We start from the raw sequence: 26,116 nt of genomic DNA on the forward strand, positions 1-26,116 counted from the left end.
TAGACGAACTTTGGGTAATAAATGCAAGAAGGATACTCAAATGAAATTTTATAAGACACTGGCAATACTGACCCTGATATATGGCAGCGAAGCATGGGTGACAAGGAAAAAGAATCTAAATAAGATAGAGAGGGACTGGAAATGTCTGCAGTTAACGATAAAATCAAAGAATATAAAGAGAATGCAGGATGACAATATCAAAATTGGTACTGCGGTAGAAAATCAGTGGGACGCCCTAGAAAGAGGTGGTCTGAAGGATACAGATCAATACGACGTGACCCTTCAATGTACAATTAACTTTATTTATTATCATTATTGTGATGGTAACGGATATGTTGGAGACCAGCCAATCTTCAATAGTTTCCATTAAAATATGTTGAATGCTTTCCTTCAAACTCGCTTCTATTGTATTCAGTTTGGAGAGTATGTCAGAAACATATAAGAAATAAATTGTTAAAATCTAAAATAATAAAAGTTTGGGCCAACAATTATCCAATAAATATTTTATTTATTAATAAATAAATTCTACATTAACTAAATGAAATACAAAAAAAATACTTACATTAACAAAAATGTCAAGTACAAATGGTGTGTTTAAGAAAAATCACTTGAAATTACTTTGAAAGTACAATAATACTTGGTAACTTAAAATAGAATTGGAAATGATTTAATAAAAAAATTAAAAAACTAATTTTATACCTGAAACTTATTTTACCAACAATAAAGTAAGTCAAGTAAAACTGTTTTATTATTTTCTTGAGTGGGTACAGGTTTTTATTAAAACTTTTTTGACGCAACGTTTTTTTAAAAAAACATTGGCAAATCTTTAATTTAAATTGCAATATTCAGTTTATAACATGTTATTAGTAGTTCGTATTTATGACTCATATTACGTTTTCCTTAAAAATAGAAATCAATCCATTTGGCGCGTTAGAATTTGAGTTAGAATTCAGGCCGAGTAAGTATTTCGTTTATCTTTATTTTGCTTATATGACTACAGTCTTTTACACATTTTGAATTCCTTTTTTTTTAAGCTCTTTTTGTAAACATTTAAGCAATTATTCATGTATTATATCGAAAATGGGGGTAATACAAATTTAAAAAGACAATTTAAAATATTACTTTAATCTTAAATTAAATTTAAATTAAACTAAAAATAATTATCACATGACTAAATTACCTACTAAATCCTAAAATGGTTACGTATATAAATAAATATTATATAAGTATAATAAATACGATCACAAGTCTTGATTATTTTTAATGGAAAAATTGCATTCAATTTTTCAATTTTATTATTTTTTTACTTGGGCTTGACTTAGTAATTTAATCTTGACGAATTGAAGGCAACTTTTTTCTGTGCTGTTGGCCTCTTTCAGACTTATTCTTGACTATTTCTCGTCTTTCTTCTCCTTTTTATCTTCTATTTCGTCTTAGAGACGGGTCTACAATCAATTATTAATTAGAAAAATTAGAAACAAAAATTGAATTAATTCTTGCTCGATAAAATGCTTACCTTAAATTTAAAACTTTAATTATTAAAATTAATTTTATTAATTTAAATTTTTAAGCCATGCTATTTTTTTTTAATTTAAACCATAACATGCAGAAATAAAAAGTAACCATAAATAAACAAAAATTTATTTCTTCAGTTAAATGTAAAAAAAGGTGTTAAGCTGAATTAAAGCGTTTAAAGGTGTAGAAATAATTTTTTAGTTCAGTGAATAATGGGTTTGTTACCGTTTATAACATACGTGTAAATCTTGATTCGTCGAAAGTGCGTTCGTGCTAAAATTTACAACCAAAAATATTATATTTTTATCATAGTTTATTTAGAAAAGCAGTTTTTCTATAAAGAAAGTTTTTACCTCAACCCTCTATCAATTTTAATACTGTAAAACTCGATTTAATGGATAAAAAATTCAAGTTAAAGTTCAATAAAAATATACAACAATCTAGCGCCCATTAATAACTAAAACTAGAATATTTAGCCGTTTTAAGAGACGTATGACTAAATCCGAATGTTTCTAGTTCTAGGTCGAGTGTTAGTTCTACTTTTAATTCAATGAAAATATACAAGAGAGCAACTTGGGGAATAACACAAGTTGGATTCTATCAATGAGCAATAACATTCATATTTAAATATACTGATGTATTAAATAGATATTATATCTGTTCTAATCCGTTATATCGAGTTTTTACTGTATTCCAAAAAAGTAAATACATGAAAACATAAATATCCATGTTGTGATAAATATATTTACAAGAAATAAAAATAAAAATGTGTAAGTGAAGAAAGGGTACTAAAATCTACAAAAAACATTAGTCGAGTATTTGTTGAAATATTCCGTATATTTAAGCAAATTTTAAAGCATCCTATATACCGAGTAACAACAGCTAATTTTATTTATAATTAACATTAATATCTATTAATTGTTATGATTTATGATGTTATGACGTATATAAAAAATTTTATTATTTTTTTTAATAAGAAAAAGTGTGTAGATGATGACTGTTGATTATGAGTACATATAAATATGTTTCAACAATTCCCAAACACTTGATTTATGAAAAAACGTTTATGTACCTGAGCGACAATTTACATAACGATGAAATATCAAAAAAAAAATCGTAATCGGAAATGTTACGATAAAAATGATTAGAATTTTTCGTTTTCATCGGGTGATTTTGTTTTATTGTAACATTTCCAATTCGATTTTTATATACACAAGCTACAAATACTAAAATTACGTTGCTTTTTTTGTACAAGTGGCACACGTAAGTTATAATAGTATGTTTTTTGTTCAATTTATTATTAGCTAATTAAAAACAACTACGTATAGGCACATTTTCGAACAAAAATCAGTTTTTTTCAAGTATTTTAGTAAGATATTTTGAGAAAACATTTTACAGTAGGTGATGTAAATGACTTTTTTATCTTTTTAAATACAAAGATGTTCATTAAAAAAATATTATACAAATTTAAAATGATGTTTGGCTGCATTAGGTTGTTTTAATGAACACCCGATACATTAGATAATTTTTTTTTATTTTAATTACAAATATCGGTCAATTTTTGTACACTTTAGGGTTTTTATGCATTGATTACGAATCAGTTGTTCAATCAAAATTGTTTGTTGTTTTCAGATCAGATTTTCAGTATCAATTATTTTTAAAATACGTAGAGGAAGATGTGAAGGTATTTTAATATTTTGATGGTGCTCAATTCTCTCATAATCTTGCAATATATCTCAACGGCTATATGTCCAATATTTTTTAATTTATTAAATATCTCTCAATTACTCAGAATGCTTTTTTTATAATAATAAACAAGCTTGCATACATAGAACTGCTTTAATTTCTAGGGGATTACAGAGAATATACTTCAAACCAATTAATGAAAAAATGTATTAACTTTGGCTAAATGCACAAAAAGCAAACTTTCTATGAACACCTAGATAAACATTATGATAAGCGCCAAAAACATGATGGAAGAGAAACATTATTTCTATCAATTATAGGCTTTGAAAGTCTACACGAGGACTCCAACAATAATGACATTGTTAACCAAATTGACCATGTCGGCCTTTTATGGCGATATCTTGAAAATGCGCGAATCTAAATAGAGATAGCGGTCATAATCCAGTAATGGCAAAAGTTAGAGATAGAATATAGTAAGGTCCATATGAAAAGACCATTTAAACATTGAGGCCTTAAACGATGAACATAAGTCGGAGCAATATAGGCATTAAATGTAGTCTGTACTGTTAGTGAACTGTGGGCAAGATCCAATTAGATAATAATTATACAGTCAAAAGAGGTGGTGGGAGTAATTAAGCCAGGGCAAAAGACGATTGATTTGATCCAGGCAGCAACAAAAAGAAATGAGGCTTATTTAAAAACAATACATACTAGCTGCACTAAAACACCCAAAGAGTAGTATAGTATAGGGGCCTAAGGAGGAAGGAAAAGAAAATACATCGGAGAAAGAAGAGATGATTCAGTCAGGAACAGATGGAGAACATAGAGAAACTCAATAAAACACGGAAAGAATTTAAACTCAGAATTAAAAACTGTAGAGGCGAAGAGTAACAATACATAATGAGTAACAACATCTTAATTCTAAATAGATGGGCAATCAAGAGATGGCAAAAACACCTATCCAGTTCCAACACTGCAACCAATTAGCACAGATCTTCATGGTTTTCAATATACAAGACGCTAGTGAGGCCAGTTCTTACATATGGAGTGGAGACATGGATATTGAGCCAAAACAATAAATGAGCACTAAACATATTTGAACATAAAGTCCTCAGAAAGAAATTCGGATCTGTGATCGAACAGGATTTTGAGGTTGAGTCGCTTGAAATGGTGGGATCATGTGTATCGTATGCTAGATTCGGAGATCACCAAAAAATAACGACAGATAAACTGGAAGGAAGAAGAAATAGAAGCCACCTTAGTGCGCATTAGATGGATAATGTCGAGGATGACCTTAAGACTTTGAAGAAGTCCAGACTTTTAGAGCGGGTCAGGATTCACAATGGATTGTCGAACCGATGAGGATGATAGAGAATTGAAGAGAAAATTGATAGAGAAGGATTATAGGTGATTTGTTCATGTTGAGGTTAAAATTAAGAGGGTCAGAAAAATTTATTTCAATATAAAATAAGACACTTCGAAAAAGTAAGTAGAGTAAGGATTTTTCTCATCCACCTGATGAAGAAGGCTAATCTGTTTTAAAATCAATATAGACGACCTTCCCCTAGATCATTTGCTTTATAGGTGCGTTTTATAGGAACCTTACAATGTATGTATTTGGCATTTAAGTCCCTAATCATATACTTTCTGAGAAATAAAGGATTGAAATTGCTGCTTATTGTGTTTCATGCAAATTTTGCGAAAGATTATGATCATTTTTGAAAATTGTGTAAGTTATGAACATTACAATTGGCAAACAAGCAATAGAATTTAAGCATATGTAAAGAAGATTTAAGCATATGTGACTTCTTTCTGTGGTGATATTTGAAGACCCTCAAACCCTACCAGAACTAAGCGAGCAGATTATTGAAGAAGTGAACAGTACACATGATTCCTAAATAACATATATTAAGGTGAATCCACACCTCACACATGATTATTAGTGTGCCACCTGACACTTACATCGATAGCTTGTAATTTGTGTTCTGCTAGAATAGGATCAAAGAGTCAAATTTGTGATCAAAGTACCTGATCAATTCTATTTTTTGTACAAGCATGTCGTAAAAGAGAGAACAAGAAATTACTAGAAAAGTCAATGATACTCAATATCTTACCAGTTCCACCTCAGAAATACCACCTGATATCATACCTTTTAGGCGATACTATTCGTATGGTGATAGTACAAATAATTTATTGTTTCTGTAGAAACCTGGCGATGACATAATTTCCGAAATCGGTTATAATTGTTCAAAATTAAATTATTATATAATTGGTAGAGAAAAATGAACCAAAGATTTGTAACCAGCATAAAAATTACCCTTAAGAATATCTTTTGCTTCTATGTGTCCAAAAACCATATAACCTTATGTAATTATTTTCTATTTTGTTATTAAAATGTTGGCTATGTTACATTATAAAAAAGTATAATGACACCATTCAATAATTTTTTTTAATCAATTTAATTATGTTGCAAGACTGTTATTTGTTAAATTGTTGGATTAAGAAGGGATTAATAGTGCCCTAAAATTTTAATTATACAGTGTACCTTATATGATTGTTTCAAAACACAGATTGGAATGTTATTTGAAATCTTATTGTTTTAAAATACACTGTATCAAAAGAAGTGATGTTAATGATTTAAAAAAAAAATAATAAAGTTAGATTAAATATTATTAAAAATAAAGTGATAAATTAAAATAAACAAATAAGTAGGTATTTAAAAAGTAAGACTAGTATTTTACATTTTTCCATATCTAATTTGCATAATTATTTTCAATTAAAAAACAATTTAATCGGTGTTTTCTAATATAAAGCTTGCTAAAAAAGAAGTTAGGAAAACAACGCTTTGCAGATCTAATAACAAATTGTTTCGTTACTTAATAAAAATACATAAGTACAGACTTAAAAATGGAATGTCCCATCAAAAGAAAACCAATTTGTTACAATAGGTCCATCTCAATATTCATGACTTATTCTACACCAACAATTCCATAATATCATACATTTTATCCAATAAAAAAACCAACAACACGACACATATTACTTGTGGTTTTATTAAGAGTATTCCCATCTCGCACAATAGATTCGTTTGATGGTCTATAAATCACAAAAAAAATTACAAAAAATCTAACTCCAAATTATCAAACAATCATAAAAAAAAAAATAAACACAAGTTTAAGACAATAAAACAAAAACTTTACACTTTTGTTAATAAAAGCACAAGCAAAATGTGTTTCATTTTCATTCGTTGGTTTGAGTGATGATGGTTAGTCACTTAAGACATAAAATAATTGAATCTTACCGAATCATTATTAGGTATTTACACACGAGATCGAGTATTATTAAAAAAAAATTAAATAACTATCAAAAAATCACAATTTTTTTAAACGAGGATTCAAACGAATTTAAATGCATTTGAATCGAACGAGTGAGAATCGTAGATACAAAAAGATAACTAGAACGATAAAGGAGATGAAAACGAGTCCATATTCAAAAAAGAATTATAATTTCATTCAAGAATTTCATTTTACCACTTCTCTGGTAATAATTATTTTTTGAATACAGCACCTCACGTGAAAATCGGGATTCGACTTGATTTCGATTGCGGATTTCCATTCAATTGTAATCGCTTTCCACGCGGTTCTTCAGGTGTTGCTTTATTTTGTTATATTGGTTTTGATGTGAAGATTTTGAAAACGGTCCGAGAGAAGCAGGCAAAACAAGAAAAAAAAAAGCAAAGATGATAACGTCAGTGAATACAGCGAGGAAAGCACAAGAATAATTTTAAATAATATAAGATAAAAAGAAGTATCTTACAGTAATAAATTTAATTTACTAAATAATCACTACTGCGAGTAATAATGAAGAAAAATTTGGTGAAGCAACAAACAAAAAAATAAATAAATAAATTAAAATAAATAAAACTTGATGGATATTAATAGAAAAATTAGTTTTTGGTTACTTTTTATACACTGCATGTATTCACCACTAAATAATCTCGTTTAATTTCGTCATGCAAAATAAACATAATTTTTTTTGGGATGAATAATGTTTATGTTATTTCTTATAAATCAATAAGATTGTCAATTTCCTTATTTATTAAATAAAGTAATCTATATAAATCAACTTAACCCAACCTTGGCCGAGTCAACACGTTTTAAACGACCTTTTGGACACGTGCCAAATAAATCGAAACACTTAAGCACAGTAATAAATTTCAAATAAAACCACAACTTGAATAAATTACTTCCTTTAAAGGGATTATTTTTATTATTAACACAAAAACATTATTCAACCCAAGTTGAGAAAATACGTTAGTTTCGATTTTAGAAGAATAATTAAATTTACATGTTCTATGTCTTCTTTATGTTTAAATCGTATTAAAATCTGATAAAATTATAAAGTAAAAAATTGTTTTAATTAAATTTCAATACGATTTTAGTGTAATAACAACTAATTTACAACGTTTAAAAAAATAGTGTGATCAGAATGTTTGATGTGTATTTAATAAGTATCTGCATTTTTAAAATAATTAATAACAAATTAATGGAATGAAACGAAAGATAGAAGTGTAAAAAGAAAACTTTTTGATTTTAAAGCCTATTTTAAGGTTTTGCCTGATACAAGACAAAGAATAAATTGCTGATTAAAAAGCTGATTCGTTCATCCCCATCGAGTTTTTTCCGCTAGAACGTTATGACTGAAAATAAGTTCTTAGCCATCTTTTACCACCTCACATGGCTTATTGCTTACACCTTTAGGATTTTGATTAATAGTATACATTTTCATGTTTACTGTATAAATCGTATTGACATCAACAAGGGCAAAGCATTTTATGACGTACTTATTCGGTTTGGACGGTATGTACTGCCAAAGTGCAAATCTATTTCGGAAAACTGTTAGCACTTCATTGAGTTTGACATTCTCTTCGACAATATAGTTTTCTGACAGTTTTCCAGAAATGTTTCAAATATATGCCAAGTTGGAGCAAGGTAGTCGATTTTTTTTGTTCTGGTTTGGAGGCAAAATCGTCAAAAGAAAGATAACATCTATATGGGGCCAATTGGTTTTTTATCTTTTGAATACTTTGATCCTTCCAAGATGATTTGAGCATATACAAATTGTTTTGGTAGTTACTCTTTCTGAATTGGGCGATGTCCAGAAATTAATCTCCTTATTATTACTTGCTATTCAATTGCTTGTCTCCACGAAGAACTGGTGCTTGTCAATATGAGCTGTAGAGCTATGAACAAATTGTTCAACACTCAACTCAAAACATTCTCTTACATACCACTAAAATTGCTAAAACCTCTTATTTTACTCAATTATTATTATGACTTGCAGCCTGGAATGATGTGCGACAAGAATCTAAATGACGATGTCTAGGAAAAGGTGTACTGAAGTTTCAAAAATGCATAAATATTAAAAGAAATGGAGATAAATACATTGAATATTAAACAAAAAATTCTTAAAGATATTCAATGGTATAATAATAAACTATTCACTTTAAAGACTTCAAAGAGTAAATCTGTTTTTAAAAAATTAATTTCAGGAAAGACATCAGTAAGTATGTGATAAGAATCTCAGTTTTGTAACAGGATCTCACTAGTTACTACAGTAGTTATTACAAATGAAACTGAAAGAGCAAGTAAATTGGAAATACGCATACGGTAGCACATGATGGCGATGATTGTGATAGTCATGACAGCTCATAGGCAATACTTTGTATGTGGTTGCAGGCCAATAGATAATATTCTACAGTAAACCAGAGATATGATAGACAAGGAAAAATGAGAAACATAACTTTATTGGTGAAAGGCACAAAATATTCAGAAAGGATAATATTGCCAAAATTGGAATAAGTAATATGAGCACAATCAGCGAATGGTTTATACAAAACTATTCATGTTCTCTAGAAATCAAAACATATGTGCAATCCAGGACTTCAGGAAGTCCCAAAGATATGAAATACAACTGATCAAAAACCCCAAACCATACGTTTATTCTAATTCTGGTATTCTCTTTTCGTCGTTTCTTTCAGAGTTTGAATCTGCCCTTTCTTCGTTTGCTGTTCAATCGGATTCTTTTGTTTGTCTTGGAGATTTTAATGTTAATTTACTAACTCTGGATGGTGTCCAATCATCGCGATTTATTTCATTGATTGAGCAATTTAATCTTCGTCAAATTATAACCGACCCGACAAGAATAACCCATAGTTCCGCTACATTAATAGATCATGTTATAGTTTTTGAGGATGCAGTTGTTGAAAATAGTGGTGTTCAACCTGTTCATGATATTGCAGATCATAATTTGGTGTTCGTTGATCTCGGGATGCATGGAAGATTAAAAAATGTATACCCGAAACTTACATTTCGTGATTTCAAATTCTGACATGTTTTCTGCGGATTTGCTGTCAGTACCCTGGTGCCGGATACTCCAATTTCAGGACATTAATGATAAGGTAGCCTTTTTTGTTGATTCAATTCACAATCTTTTTGATCGTCATGCGCCCTTTCGTACTGTTTCCATTCGTATAAACTATTGCCCTTGGGTGACTGATAACATCAAGCTCCTTATGAGATTTCGTGATCAGGCTTATAGTAGATTCCGCCAGAGCAGGTGTCCCAATCACTTCCAGTATTATAAACAACTACGTAATTACACTAACTCGGCCATTCTGAGAAAAAAACGGGCGTTTTTAAACACATTGTTTCAGGAGCGATCATCTCGTGATCTTTGGATGAGTTTTAGGAAATTGGGTGTTGTCAAAAATAAGACTCAAGTATTGACTGATACTGGTTTTGATGCTGATACTATTAATAATTTCCTTCTCAGCACTCAAACTAATTCAACGGGAAGTGCTGAGTTGATTAACTTTTATTGAAATAACATACTTCCACAAGTTACAGAAAAACTAACATTTTCTCTTACAAATGAAACTGAAATTTTCAATATTCTATGTGGTATCAAATCAAACTCTGTTGGTATGGATGGCATAAGTGTTAAAATGCTTTTAATGTGTTGTCCTACAATTTTGCCCTTCTTGTGCCATATAATTAACTATTCCATTGAATGTTCTGTGTTCCCTGATATTTGGAAGATCGCCCTGGTAACTCCAATTCCAAAAACCCAAAATCCTCATGAATTGGGGGACTTAAGGCCAATTAGTATATTGCCTATATTATCCAAGGTTTGTGAGAGGGTCATGGCGGTCAGACTTCGCTGTCATCTTGATGATTATAATGTGTTGCCCAGTTGCCAGTCTGGCTTCCGTCCGGGATTTAGTAGCGCTACTGCGCTTCTGGGTGTGACGGATGAAATCTTCAAAGCAATTGACGACAGACGGGTTACTATCTTAACACTTTTGGATTTTTCTAAGGCTTTTGATAGAATACATCATGATACTTTAGTGGCTGCGCTATATTATATAGGTTTATCTTTAGGTTCGATTCATTTAGTACAAAGTTATTTGTCTGGACGAAAGCAGTTGGTTAACCTTAATGGTGGTACATCCAATACCGCAGATGTTATATCGGGTGTCCCACAGGGCTCTATTTTGGGTCCTCTGTTATATCTGATATCTACAATTGGGTTCGCTAATGTTTTAGATCACTGTATGCCATACTTTTATGCTGATGATACTCAACTGCTCTACTCCTTTAAACTGTGTGATATGGAAGACGCTGAAAGCAAAATTAATCATGACTTAGTTAAGGTCGAAGAACTTGCTGGCAAGCTTTGTCTACGGATTAATTCTAGTAAGTCATCGGTTATGGTTTTTGGGGATAGAGCTTCATCTGAGTTTGTAAAAACTAACTTGCAATTGGTGATGGGTGGAAGTCGTCTTAGCTTTAGGGGAAATGTAAAAAATTTGGGTATATGTTTCGATGAGCGCCTTCGCTTTGATGGGCATGTTCGGTCCCTTCTACGGCGAGCTTACTCTACATTAAGGTTGCTTTACAACAACAGATACATTTTGAACCAGAACCTTAGAACGCATCTGTGTGATGCCTTGGTGTTGTCCATCTTCAATCACGGTGACGTAATATATCACTCATGCCTTGACAGCGTTCACACTGCTAAAATTCAAAAGTTACAAAACTCTTGTCTGCGATTTATATATGGTATCCGTAGAAGGGAGCGCATATCACATACGCTGGCATGGGCTGGTTGGTTGAGCATGACACGGCGAAGGACTCTTCACTGCTTATGTCTCTAGCACAAAATTATCTTACACAAAAATCCGCCTTACCTCTATGATAAAATTAGATTTCGCACAGATATCCATAATATTAATATTAGGCATAAACATACGCTAACGATACCTCACCACCGCTTAGAAATTTTCAAACGCAGCTTTACGTATTGTATGCCTAACTTATACAATTGGCTGCCTGATTCCTTCAAGAGTCTTTCTCTGATTTCCTTTAAGGCAAGGGTTAGGGCTTATTTAAGTGAGCGGCAAGTTGACTGAGCACTCTTCTTCTTTGTTTATTTTGAAATGGTTTCATAGCCGGGGGGGAGGATTGGGGGCTGACAGAGATTGAGATTTATGTATGTATGCTTGTTATATGTAAGTATGCTTCTTATTGGGTATTTTAAGTTTGTTAATTTTTTTTTGCGCTTATAATCGGCTTGATTTCATTTAAATTTTATTTTTCAATATTCGTCAATTATTATTATTATTCTAGTTCAACCGCTCCATTACAATAATAAGTGGAAGAGATTGCTATAAGATTATGATTACTAGATAATTATGTGTTTTACATAACTCTACTGGCCAAATATAAATTTTTCAAAATTACATTTTGTAATTTTTTTTGCAAATAGTTAACATTTTCTGAGATAAGAAGGTGGAAGATACAACGAGGAGTCGTACGAAACTATATCTCCATTTGATGTTTTCTTATCTCTAAAAGCAAGTCTCAATGCTATACCCCTCCTATCGCATAATATCTTGCTTTTGAAATGCGTTGAGCTGTTTCCAAGAAATTATAACATATTTTCTTAACATCTTTCATAAAACAGGCCTCAGCTATATATTTTTTTAATGCAGATACTTATTAAAAATCTAAAATAAAACTAAATTAGCCCTAAATTTGACTCATTTTATATAAGTTTTTATGTATTACTCTAAAAGAACTACACAAAATCTCTAAAACGAATGAAAATTTTCTACCTATCACACATAAGAACGATAATTTAAGAAAATAAAATTTAAAAATGTTTAAATAAAATTGATTAAATTAATAATTTACTAAAACTGTAATTAAACATTTTTAAATTTTATACCATTGACATAGAGTTTTCTTTTCTTTTGATGTTAAAATTATCCAACATTGTTTGATTAATAATTCCATATTCATATTTTATAACACATCAAAAGAAACATAAAACGCTACAAAATCAATTTTAATAAAGAGAATAAAACACACGATTTGGCTTAGTTTACACGCAAAGAGGATTCAACTCACCATTTCGGTGGCAAGATTGTTGAGGGCTTCATCTACGGTCTTCTTACGGTGAGTTGAAAGTGCCGTCAATGTTGCTTGACGTAACGGCGTCGTCGGACATCCTGTATAATACCTCTCAGGTTCTCTTAACTGTTTTTAACTTGCTTTTTTTTTGTGGATTATGCAAAATTTCGGGGCTAATTTTTATGATAACTATTTAAATTCTAAATGAAAGTGCTACATAACATTTTTCTTCTGATGTGCAGAATTAACCCCAAAACCTCACAAAATATCTTAGTTCGGATTAAAGTCGTTAATACAATAACCGTGATATGTTAATAATTTTTTTTTCTTTTACATAGATTAGCCTTATTGATTATCATTATTAGTTCTAACTAGAATATTTCAACACTCTCGGCTAGTTTTGAAATAAAAACTAAAATGCAGAAGAGTGAAGTGAGAAAACGACAACGAAAAAAAATTAAATAATCAGAAACAAAAATCAAATCTGATAAGAGAATATAATATAATCAATAATCTAATCTATGGAAAAAAAGAAATATCAAGCGCATGCAAAACTATTTTAGGAGTAATTTCTACTTACCGATATCGCCGCTGCTGGAGGATTCTGTAAATGAGGGTGTTCCTTCTGTCCACGTAGGCGTTGAACCTTCAACCGACGCAGGAGGGGTCCACGCAAGACCCCTAGAGTGACTCGAATGACCAGCTCCAGAACTACCAGATTCCACACTTAGAGATGATTTATTTTCAGCACGTGATTCCAATCTAATATCCCCTATACTGAAATATATAACATAATAAATTATCCACTTATTCAAAGAAAAACCTTAAATATATAATTACCTAACTGTATCCTCCTTATAAGTTCTCACGTGACTATGATGACTTGTTTGAGAAGACACCCTAACTCTCGTGCTACTACTACTGGTCATAGTGTTACTCTCGATGTTGGTAGAACGATGTTCGAGTTCTTCAAATGGTGGTGGCGGGGTACTGCACCAACTGGGAGCTACACCTGAAGCATATACATATGGCACTACAGCGAGCGCTAGCAACGTTTCGAGGTGTATGGTGTATAGTTTTACTCGAAAAAACAAGCGCACTCCAAAAAATTATGAAAACATAAAAAATGTGGAAAAGTTGTAGAAAATAAAAAATTAATAGTGTAACAAAGTGGAAGCTTCCAACCAACAATCAAAACGAAACGACAAAAAAAGGTCAACAAAAAAAAAAACTCGGGTCATGATACTGTGCAAAGGTGGTTGTTCCGAGTTGAAGGTTGTGGACCTGGCAAAAAAATATACTATAAGTACGTTACTTTTATGAGAGGTTTAAAAAATATTTAGCGCTGATAGCTGGAATTGGACAAGGAACATTATCGTTCAGCTTTAATATTTAAATGTTGTTCAGAAAGTTATTGTTTTAATCTTGTACAAATATGTGCGAAGATAGAGGAGGAAATTAAGATCATTTGAAGTGGAGCTGAATTTAAGAGAAAAAGTTATGGCCCATCTTGGACAAACTTTGAAACAATTCTCAAAAAGCTGATTCTCAATATCTTGTTGTAAGGGAAATGTGATTAACTCCCATCAATCATTAATATTTGGTGTAATAAATAACAAAATTGATTTTAAAAAGTTGCACTTCCGGTACTTTTTACATTAATACTGGCTGGCAAAAAATGATGCAAATATGACAAATGTAAAGAAATTTTGCAACTAATGAAAATTGTTTCACATTTCAAGAACCTAAAATAATTTTAGTAATTTTATACTAAATCATCATAATCTGAATCATAAAATTGATCAGATTTTGTTGGAGATGTTTTGGTAAAATCAAAAACTTGGCAAGGCAATTGAGACATTCTCCGATTTTCTAATGCATCCAATTTCCTTTTTAACCGTAATTGATTATAATCTCTTGTAGGATATACCTCAGCAAATTCTGGTAAATTCTCACTATTCTTAACCCTTCTCAATCTTGCACTAGGGAAAATATTCTTTGGAAACTTCAAATTATGGAAAGAATCAAAATTAGTTTTAACATTTTTCAGAGTTCTATCTATGTACATTTCTTTCGAGCCGGAAGTTGAAGGAACCGCGGGATCGAAAGGAACTCTATTATAAAAAGCTGAATTTAGGTGATCATGCATTTCGGGTCTAACAATAAGCACATGCGAGCAAATATCCGATCGGGTCGCATGCTGCTGCTGGTGTAGCTGGTGATGCTGATGCGCACCTTTGCCATTCGTTCCTGATTTTTTCACTTTGGGTGTTCCTCGAGGGGGCACCGGCGGCGGTATTTTGGGCTTTATTTCCGCGGAGGATGTGTGCCTTCCGACTAAGACAGCAGGGTAGGATGCAGGGGGAGAGGTTAAGGGCGTGGACGACGACGTTGGCGCCGACGTTACAGCGGGGGGTGAGATTTTCGCGGGGGGTATCTCTGTGGGGCTCACTATAATAGACACAAATACATCAGAAAATAATTTTTGTTACTAAAAAAGACATGGTTTCTTAGAACACAAAAACTAACAAAGGATTTAGCTCGGAAAACATATTATAAGGACTTAAAATAGTACTTAATTTTACAATTTTAAACATTTATAATACAATTAAAAAATTAATTATTGGAAACTTTAAAATGTTCCTTTGTAAGTTTTAAACGATTAATCTTAAATTAAAGGGGTTACAATAAATAGTCTACAAAATAATTTTAAGTTTGTAATCTAGTAAGAATCAAGAAAATTAGTTTTCAAAAAATTGAACCTTAATATTGTTGGGGTAAGTAATTATTTCTACATATGAAAATAATCGTTGGCCATAAGCATCAAGCAAACGTTTTCCAAGAAGAATCAGAAATAGAATTCTTGATGATACAACGCAAAAAGGAAATTCAATAAAATAAAGTGATTTAATGAGAAAAGTAATAAAAACGACATGCTCCATACATCATTGAAAAATAATCCAATGAAAGAACTAAGTTAAAATTAATTTATATTATTATTTTAGACATTCAGATATTTCAACATTACCAAATATTCTACCAACCAAACTCACCAGGTTTGCTCCCGTTCTGATTAGAATTTACTTGTGTTTGTGCGGGGGCTGCATGTGAAATAAACATTACATTGAAAGGAAATGTTTTGGATCATCTTCACAATATCATTCATTCAATCTCAATTATTTTCATGATTATAGAATGAAAATCGATAAAGTTGAGAACTAAAAAAACTTACTGTTGTTGTCGTGTTCTTCTTGGGCGCGCAACGGTCTGGATAGAGACTTCCGCTTTGATGGCGAATGTTTAAGAGCTGTAACAACAGGTTCGAAAGTCGTTAGTCTGCGCCTGGATGCTGTAAAAACACGTTCCAAAATAGACACTAAACCAACCGGGACTTTGACAGCGAATTCAAAAATAACGGAAAAAAGAAACACGGAACGATAATAACGAACGGAAACGGACCGACATTTAACGTTACCTTGTGTTAAGCAGTGCGTTATAGACAAGTTAAACAAGATTTGTGTGAATCTGGAAATCGTTAGTCGAGTCAGTTAAAAAAATATAAATATAGTATAATAAAAAATTTCAATCTATTTTAAAATTTCATTGAAGGAAAATAAATTCGGTTTGATACATTATTTAAATTAAAATTATCAAAAAAAAAGAATGTGTGCAATTCTTAAAAATTAATACTTTTCTACTAATAATAATTTACTATTAAAAATGTAATTAAAATAAAATTGGAAGAAATAATTAAGGGGTCAGAATAAAAATGAGAAGCGAGCAACGTAAAAAGATCAAAAAAAAAATTTAAATCAGACAAAATCAAGCGTTAACCAAAAAACGATGTCGGAGGACGTAACCAATGTGTAAAAAAACTTGAGTTAAAAAAACGAAAACAATAACAAAACGACAAAAAAACTTGTATAAAAGCACTTGGTGAGGGCGACTTTACCTATATAGCTGGTAACCAGAGTGCGAAACTTGCGATGGTTGCCCTTAATCTCAGGCAAGTCCACTACATGAAGCATTGAAACACACACATATAGTCAGATAGTAACTACTTGGTAGACCACTAAGGACAACTTTTACCACGCAACACAAATTAACATTAAGAGTATAACGATGTAAATTTAGCTGGTAAGCAATATGGGAGGATAAGTTTGGCTCAATAAATTAATCCAATTTTCAAAGTTACAAAATATATAAATTTTAATTATTAACAAAAATGTAACATGAAATTATTAAAAAAAATTTTTTTTTTAATATTAGTATGCGTTAGTAACATGGGTTTCAGTTTTTTCTGGGAGAATTGAAGTGGGAGGACACTTCATGAAATCTTTAGAAAGAATACAAAATTCATATAAAACCAGAAATTTTAAAAGTGGTTGTCTTAGGACAATAAAAGTGTAAAAAGTATTTATGGGGATCTACCTTTAATCGTTTATTAAGGTTTGCCTCAGCTGGTTCTAAATTGTTAATATCGTCGAGCTCAAACCGAATTAGACATCACGAAGTAAATACAACTAGCGGTAGTGCAGATAAGGTTAGACCCAGGTTGACCCCCAGATGAAACGTGGCAAGAGGGTCAATTCAAAGTTTATAATAGCGATGGTGCATACTCAAAAAGCTTGATATTATATGACATGTCTTGCTTGTGTTGAATCATTCAAGAGATATAATGCATAATTTGCTATTTATTTTTATCTTCTAAATAAATTCGCCTATCTAAATCTCATCCAGATCTCACTGCAACGAATATTATCATCGAGGCAATTTTATATGGACGAATTGCACAGAAGCCTTTTATAAATAAATGAATTTGAGTAAAAACATTTAAGGTAAACCCTGTTAGAGTAGGAAAGAATTTTGTTTTCAGACGAATTAAGAAATAAATCGATGAGGTTCAGACGAAAAAATATTCATTCGACAAAATTTGAAGTTGTTTTTCATGAAGAGGAGTAGGTTCACTCACACTCAATGATAGAATATGTGCACCATGTTCAAATCAAATTAAATATATTATGTCCAGGTAAAATTTTGCCGACACAAAACGATAAACTCTAAGATGCTTATCCTTGTAGTTAATGTGTTAAGAATAGAATTCTTATATAAACCTCTAAGGTCTTTAGGCAGTATAAAGAGATTGACCACAATAAAAGAGAATAAACACGGGAATCTGCTAAATAAGAGAAATAATATATGAAGGATAAGCTTTATACGCTATAAAAAAAAAGGTCGGAAAAGGGTTATATTGACGAAAATGAATATATATTTATAAAAACTCTTAGAGTTTATTATTGATAAGACATCTATCAATTGATATACGGCTGAGCAAGGAGTACTAACTACTTTTACAAACTAAAAGGGTTCTAACTTTGAATAGCTCCTGCTTTAGTTCTCATTTATATACTCACTTGTTAAAAGATGGAGGGTCTTTATAAGATAAATGAAGTAAAAAAGCAGATGGAGTGAATAGTAGTTCTGTTATAATATGTGGTGTATAGATGATGACACAACTAACACCATATACCAAAAATTTGAAGAAGAGCTTTAAATAATTGAAGACGAACTTGCAAAATCAGACGAAGTAAAGCACCAGACTATCGATTACAACTTGACATGCTAAAGAGAATGAGTAATGATACAAGTAATAAAAAATTAATTTAACTGTGGAAAGTAAAAAATATACGCTATAATTGGAAATTGAGACAAATTGTATCAATTTATAGATAACACAATAACTACACTATGTATGTATTTGATAAGTTATCTAGATTAATGTTGGGATTAAAAAGAAATACAGTGAAATTCCCCTAACTCGAATCACTAAGGGAGCAGAAAAAAACTTCGAGTTATGGAGAATTCGAGTAGGAGAAAAATTAGTAGAATTTCAGCTCTAAAGAAAAAAAATTAGAAATGTTTTTTCTAATATTTTTTATATTTAAAACAGAAACCTTAATACGTAGAAAATTAAGTAGTAAATTACGTAGAAAATTAATCAAGTTTTTTAAAGAAATCCGTAATTTTCTTTTGGCTTAAAGTGGACAACCGCTCTTTGTCGAAAAAATCTTTTATTAAATGTGAAGAATTATGAATATTATCTGGAACATTCTCTATTGATAATACAAAGGTTTTCAAGCTTTCTAAGAGAGAAATAAGCGATAAGTATTTCATTTTCATCTGATTTTGAAACAATAAGAATATTAGGTTTGTTTTGGTTCAAGAGTCTGTAGTTTCTGAGCCTGAGTCTATGTGGTTTGATTCTGTAGTTAAAATTACTTACAGAACGGATTCGAATATTTTATTCTTTGGTAAATTCGACTTATAGAAGTAAAAGTTGAAGAAATTCCATAATAGTTCGGTTCGAGTTACAGAGAAATTCGAGTTAGAGAGATAAAAACACATTTGAAACCTAGCCAAACGCTTGAGCTTACGAAAATTATTCGACTTAGAGGATAATTCGAGATATAGAAGTCAACAGACACAAGTTTCTGCAATACCAAAACAGAAAATGGGCAATCTTTTAAAACATTTTAACTCTTACCCAAGAAAAGCCAATGGGTTCGTTAAATTGCTTATAATAGTGTTCATGGACCACCTCAGTATGCAAACTAACACTCAAAATTATGAACATCTTTGAGAAAAATCACTAAAGTAGGTTAAGATATTTATATTATTTGCTAAATCTAAAAGGCACAGATTGCGAATTTGAATTATAGTAACACTATGTAGAATTATAGACCTATTACCTGCGAGTATTCAGAAACAATGTTGATTGCTTAAATGTCATAGAGGTTAAGTTGTAGAGAAGTAATGTTAATAGAAATAGAAAAACGAAAGAGATAAATTCCTTAATATAACTTGAACAACAAACAAAGGTAGAGGTAGAAAACATAGGAAACATTCTGTATAAAATAAAGTATTTGATAAACAAGAATATATCAAAAGATACATTTCAAATATGATTTTTCTCACATATTAAACTTAACATAATTGTAAATTTGAATTTGGATTAAAATATCGAGTTTTAGTTTAATTGCTCCTTTTCAAATTAAATAATTTCAACTATTGATTAAAATTTTCTAATGTGTACATACCAGCTTTAAAATAATAATGCACAAATAACTAGGGCCCGGAACTTTTGTAACGGTACGATACGATTTACCCCCTCCACTTGTTCTCCTAGAAAATGAGTCGGTGGCGTCAAGTCAACTCACCTGATCGGTTGTTATTGACGACCGACGATCGGTTTTTTATTGCGCATCAATGTCAACATTGTCAACTGTCAGTACGATTTCACTGTTGTTCAAATGTGCAGTATTCGACGCTTTTCATCCGCATAATTTCGTCAAATTTGCTATTTATCTTTCTTTAGTTACCTTTAATTGGAATTTGGAGTTCTGTTTGAGTTCGTATTATAGTTTTTTTTTTTAAGAATTGTTTTTATTTTCCCTTTGTGGTAAAATTGTTGTTCGGATTTGAAAATTGTTCAACAAATTGTCGAAAACAATACCTTTAACTCTTAAGGAAAAATATGGTTCAATAGCTCAGTATTTTATTTATGCTCCACTTACAAGTTGTGATGTTGAAAGATCATTTTCTAGGTACAAACACATTTTAACGTCAACTAGAACGTTATTTACAGATGAAAATTTAGGGATGGTTGTTTCAATATAGGTTAACAGCAATATTTTTATATCCGTATCCGATTTGTGATTGATATTACAAATCGGATCCTGTTTGTTTGAATTAAAGTTATAAAATATATTTTTTTTTAATATTTTCAAATCGTACTGACAGTTGACACTGACGTCTGATAAACCGATTGTCGGTCGTCAACAACAACCGATGAGGTGAGTTGACTTGACGCCACCGACTTATTTTCTAGGAGAACAAGTGGAGGGGGTAAATTGTATCGTTCGGTTACAAAAGTTCCGTGCCCTACAAATAACACACAACAACCCTATTCACTTTTAATAAATATCAAAGGGACGTTGACAATCACATAAAGAAACAAGTACAGTAAAACGAGACAAAGTGAATGGAGTAATTGTGCACTACAAAAAAATCTATAATCTTGATCAATTTCGGGTTGTCCTTAAATGGGGGAGGGATGTTTAATTTTTTAATTAATTCCAATAATCAACGTTTAATATAATTTTAATCAAGATAACTGAAAACATTTGGTTCCCACTTTATCTCTCATAAAAGATAATTTTTTTCTGATATGATTGATGGTGACATTTTAATTAAATAGGGTAGGAACCAATTGTTAACAAAATCTAACAACTTTCTTATCCTTTTTTTGGTTTCATAAAATGGGTCTTCAACAACATACATCGAAAGAGCAACATTTACGTTGATAGACCTGAAAGGAAGTACTTGTAGTTTTGATACTTACGTGAGGGTATCTTCTTAAAAACTTTTTTCGCCATAAATTCCTGAAACCGTTGCGCGTAGAAACCGGGTCTGTGCACAGAAACTGTATCCTAAAGAAAAAAATAAACACCAAAAATATTCAATGCGACCTAAAAAAAACCTACCCCATCGTGAATCATCGATTTCCACGTGTGTTCTAATTTCTTTTTTAACCTATAACTCTGCAAAATGTCTATAATACCGATATAAAGCAAGAGTCGTTCACCTTTAGCGTTTCTTGCTGGAATACCACCAGGGCTGCACAACAAAAAGAAAATGTTATAACTTTTTGTTTTTAATTTTAAATAAAAAGTACTAACGGAACATCATCTTCTTCATCTATTGGTTCAGATTCAGCTTGAATACTTTCCATTGCCGTTGAATGATGCACCAATCTTTGTTTTATTGATCTCGTTCTGTTTAGAGAAGCAGCTCCAATTCGATCGTCACGTTCCCGCTCTCTTTCAGCTTTTAACATTACCGCTGATGGATCGTTAAGATCTAATTCGCCGTCTTCAGGAACGTCATCTAAGTTAGATGGTGATCGTTTTTCCTGCTGAAATAAATTAGGTAAAAAGAAGCGATGTGGTATAGCAAAAAAAACAAACCGATTTTTCTCTTTGAGCTTGATCTAAATTATGAACACCAACCAACAAGCTGTAATCCATGATTTTAAAACTTTCTAAAACACGACAATCCCTTTGAATTGTCTTTATCAACGCGCTGTAGGTGTCAGCTTCTAATAAGATTCCTTCCGGATGGTGTTCCATAAAATCTAAATCTTTGAACGTTGGCGAACGCTTTTTTACTTCAGCTTTCGAAGCCTCGAAAAAAATAAAAATGTTAAAATAATAATATATGATGAGTTAATTTTTGATTTCTTACTTTTCTTTTATAAGTGCTTCCTTTTAAATCGTACTTCATATGCATAGTAACATTACTTGGTAACAAATTGTTCATAACAACTAATCTAACGTTTTTACTATTACATTGATAACAATAAAGTCCGAAAAATTTTGGCAGCAAAGTTCTTGGGTTTTGGTTCAAGTTCATGTAGTAACCTAAAATTGATATAAAATCGATTATGTGATTCTCTTTTATAAAAATCACAATTTTGAAATACTTAAAATTTCTTTAAATACATCGTAACGTCAAGCACCTTTATATTAAAGTATAAAGTTTCCAGCCTATGTAATTTCAACTCCTTGGTGAAAACGTTCGACAGAACGTACAATTTCACCGTTTCAGTTTCGAATTACATCAACACCACACTTTAAAATAACAACAATAGAAACATAATGCTACCTGCTAAGAGTTTCTGCAAGAACTCCCCTTCCTTGTGTTGGACAGTCTTTATTATGAACTCGTCGTCTTCCGTCAAGTAAAAAATTGACCCACTAGCGCCAGGATTTGATAATTCCCTTAATGGAGAATTACACATCGACATCTACAAGTAACACCTTAAAAAATATTCTATTTTTATAAACGAGAATTAAATCTTACTAAAAAGTCATCCGGTTGAATCCCGAAAAGATCTCGAAAGTACCTAAACGCAATGGGTGCATAATTTTTAAACTTGAACTCGGAAAAATGATGAGCCGGAGTATGGTTGGACCCTTCGCTTGGAAAATTCGTCGTTTCGACAGTCATGAAATCTTGCATGAGTAGATCACGTTCTGGTTTTGATGCCAAACCTCCAACAGCATGTTGAATACCTTGAAAAAGATTGATAAATAAATATGAATAAATAAAATAATTTCTTAAAATAAAAATACAATCATGACCTTTCAAGAAATAAATCTAAAAATTGTTTCAAGTTATTTAAAGGTGCTACATTGCATGCCCATGAACGTCATCCATTCATAACTCGAAAGTAGAATTGGACAGAAATACAACAACATTTTTAGACCAGGTGAAACAGTTGCGTCAATCATACCCGACAAATGTCCATTATTAGATCGGGGTAATTTATTAATAATGAATTTTGACGTCTAAAGTTAATAAGATGGTGATAATTTATTGGAACGACCTCGCCTCGTTACGTCACAATTGTCACCTTATTCACACGATTTTAAACGGTAAATTATTGGACGTTTTACAATAAGGTTGTTCCTTTTCAAACTAACAATAAAAACCAATCGAATCTAATCGACCTATCAACCGGAAATTAACTTTTCTTTTCAAGGTCAAGTTTTCTAGCACCTAATTGCCAATAAATATCCAAAAAAAATTAACATTAAAAAACTTTCTCTTAAAAAAAGAGAAAGTTAATTGTATTACTAATTCAATTAAACGATACAAATCAAACAAAGTTAATCAATTTGATAACGACAAAAGTAATAAAGATGTTATTATTATACAAGAAAGTGTAATATAAAATATAATTAGAATTCCTTTGATTTAAAGCAGTAAGTATCAGATACTCGATTAACACCAAAAGATGATGAGGTAGTAAAAAAGGGTGATGAAATGAACGTGGTCAAGTAGTACTTGACTGAATTACAAGAACACAAGCTTCTAAAGATCTTAGCTTCTTTAAACAGGCGATATGGTGACCATGAACTGATCAAATATTTGAAAAATAAAAAAATCTGAAATATTTATTTTTGTGCAAGAAGTTACAAAAGACATTTTTGTTGAATAAAACATTATTGTAACACTGGCAAGATGCCTATAGAGTGGTAATCTTTGGCGTTCTGCCCGAGAAGTTTGAACATACACGTTGGTTGTTATCAGTTTGCGCCACTTTACCGTTTTCCTGTTTAGTAAAGGTCTCGCCTAGAGAATTATTCAAGGCGTGAAAACGTTTAAAGGAGACGAGAAAGTAGTCGAAATCGGGAAAATTACTAAATTGATACGAAAACTTTTGAAGTAAATTTCTAGAAAATCGCAATTACACAGAGATTTTCGACTGCAATCTCTTAATTCCATATCGCTCTTAAGCTTTCACCAGTGTAGAATAACAGTAGTAATAACAATTCTAGAAATTTCCTAATTTGATTTATTAATTGAGAACAAATATTTACTCGGCGCCGATTAACAGAGAACCGCTTTGTCTGCCAACGAATCAAAAAAAGAAATTAATCAAAACGATTTTGTAAATAGACGGAAACAATTTTGGCTGTCCGTAAATTTATTTATAAAGCTGTATCAATTACAGAGAACCTGTCGTAACAAACAATTCTATTGAACGAGATGTTACTGGGAATCCATTTAATCATCACATTTAATTTTAAATATGGAATAACAAAATCATTAGTATCGATCTAATGAATGGTAATTAGAATTTAGAATATAAAAATTTAAAGGTAAATTGATAATTCGTCGTGAGAAAGATCGTCTCACAAATAATTATTTAATATTATAAAAATATACGTAAAAAATGTTAAGATTTTTGTGACTATTGTAATCCGTTTAAGATAAACAGCACTTTTTTTTTTTAGTCTACCGCATAAAAGCTATAAATTGACGATCTAATTATAGTTTTACGTCACTAAATCCACAGAAAAAGACAAAATTATATGTTATTATATGTATTAACACATCATGAATTCAATTACTGTGGTTTTTATTATGTACACGATAATAACAATTATAATTGCGAACATTAGGTTCGCAATTTTATTATTTTAATGTATACAATCATTACATTACTCATCATATTCTCTTTTCTTTTTTGTCTTTCATCGATTAAACAAAGATTAGTGATTATCGCAACTTTATCAATTGCGTGCTTCTTTTAGGTTTTTAAAAGAACGAGTCGAAGAGAAACCGTGAACTTAATCCCATTGTGACCGCCGCAGTTGGAAGTCCGAAAAGTTTTCGGATATGATGGTGACTCATTACTGATTTCGAAAAGATAACTATTATCTAAACCTTGTAAAGGTTTCTTGTAAATTGATATTTTCGTGAATATCCGATATTTTGCAATAACATAACCGTTATGAGTACCATTAGTGATGAGTAAATACTTAATTTTATACACTTTCTTGCTATAGAATCCTAAGAAAACTCAAAGCACAATAAACATTTTCATATTTGTAAAAAAAGCTTAAAATTGTTTATCTGCAAGAATATATACCAAACTTTTTGTCTCTCGAGAAATTTTGTGGCAAAATTTGCAAATACTCTATTTTACTTCAAAATCGACACCTTTCTATATAAAAATTCTTCGCCAATTGCGGTTCTTCAGTGAATTTGGTTGTTCTTTATTGATTTATTGATCAAAGTCTTGATGGCATACATAATGAAAAACGTTGATAAACATAATACTTAATTTTCCCCAAAATTAATGTAACGTTTTTTTACCACTGTCGGATTTGTAGATATAATTCAGATACCTGCATATAAACGAGATATAAATATGAAACACATCGTCTCGGCAGACAGTACCTTACATAAATGAGTTTTGAAACTGAAAAACATTTCACAAAACAACACTGTGTACGGATTCTCATTCTGGACATCTTAAAAAAGCTTTAGGAAAAGGAATATTTTAAATCGCCAATTCGCTTTTAATCGGCTTAAATTTAAGCATTTAAAATGACGACATAATCATTGCTTAAACATTAAGGATTTTGACAATTGAAGACGTTAGAGCAACAACGGTACATGCCACACAACTAACTTTTTGAGAAAATCAACATTTTAATTTGTAATTAAATCGTGAAATAATAAGAAGTAAGATAAAAATTCTATAATATTTACTATTTGAAACTTGCTTATTTCTCTTCGATGAAAACTGAAGATTTTTTTTGAAAAACAGCGCTTTCAATGACAAAATTTAATTTATGTCAAAATAGTGTGGCTTAGACCCTCATTACATGAAAATGTATTCAAAAATGATAAGTCGAGAAGGTAGTCCAGTAGCTATTACCTAAGACATCAAATTCATAATGGCAACAATAAAGAGTCTGAAATAAGTGAAAATTTGAAATAAAAATAACTAGATAAGAACAAAAACACATTTAATTCATGAAATAGTCACAACAAACAAAAAAACAAAAAATAACACACAATAA

General features: G+C 31.0%; 1 protein-coding gene across 17 annotated transcripts in view; it reads right to left on the reverse strand.

Moving 5' to 3' along the window:
- Positions 1-488: 488 nt before the first annotated feature.
- The window catches only part of LOC111420935 (phosphatidylinositol 4-phosphate 5-kinase type-1 alpha-like), a 39,497-nt gene continuing 13,869 nt past the window's right edge, over positions 489-26,116 (reverse strand). For 2 of the 17 annotated variants that reach the window (XM_023054013.2, XM_023054026.2), the window contains 15 exons: positions 22,599-22,810; positions 22,401-22,542; positions 21,981-22,156; positions 21,704-21,919; positions 21,416-21,651; positions 21,221-21,353; positions 21,079-21,166; positions 16,630-16,692; positions 15,910-16,026; positions 15,731-15,778; positions 14,913-15,128; positions 13,518-13,689; positions 13,258-13,454; positions 12,675-12,775; positions 2,334-6,297 (listed from right to left, as the gene is read on the reverse strand). In XM_023054013.2, coding sequence (XP_022909781.1) covers positions 6,256-6,297; positions 12,675-12,775; positions 13,258-13,454; positions 13,518-13,689; positions 14,913-15,128; positions 15,731-15,778; positions 15,910-16,026; positions 16,630-16,692; positions 21,079-21,166; positions 21,221-21,353; positions 21,416-21,651; positions 21,704-21,919; positions 21,981-22,156; positions 22,401-22,542; positions 22,599-22,810 — 2,159 coding nt within the window. In that variant the 3' untranslated portion in view covers positions 2,334-6,255. Of the gene's footprint in view, positions 1,446-2,333; positions 6,856-12,674; positions 12,776-13,257; positions 13,455-13,517; positions 13,962-14,912; positions 15,129-15,730; positions 15,779-15,909; positions 16,027-16,629; positions 16,693-21,078; positions 21,167-21,220; positions 21,354-21,415; positions 21,652-21,703; positions 21,920-21,980; positions 22,157-22,400; positions 22,543-22,598; positions 22,811-26,116 lie in introns of those variants that run through there. The other 15 variants (XM_023054016.2, XM_023054018.2, XM_023054015.2 and 12 more) reach the window with 15 other exon arrangements.

Source organism: Onthophagus taurus, chromosome 7 (genome assembly GCF_036711975.1).
Source record: "Onthophagus taurus isolate NC chromosome 7, IU_Otau_3.0, whole genome shotgun sequence".
Lineage (NCBI taxonomy): Eukaryota > Metazoa > Arthropoda > Insecta > Coleoptera > Scarabaeidae > Onthophagus > Onthophagus taurus.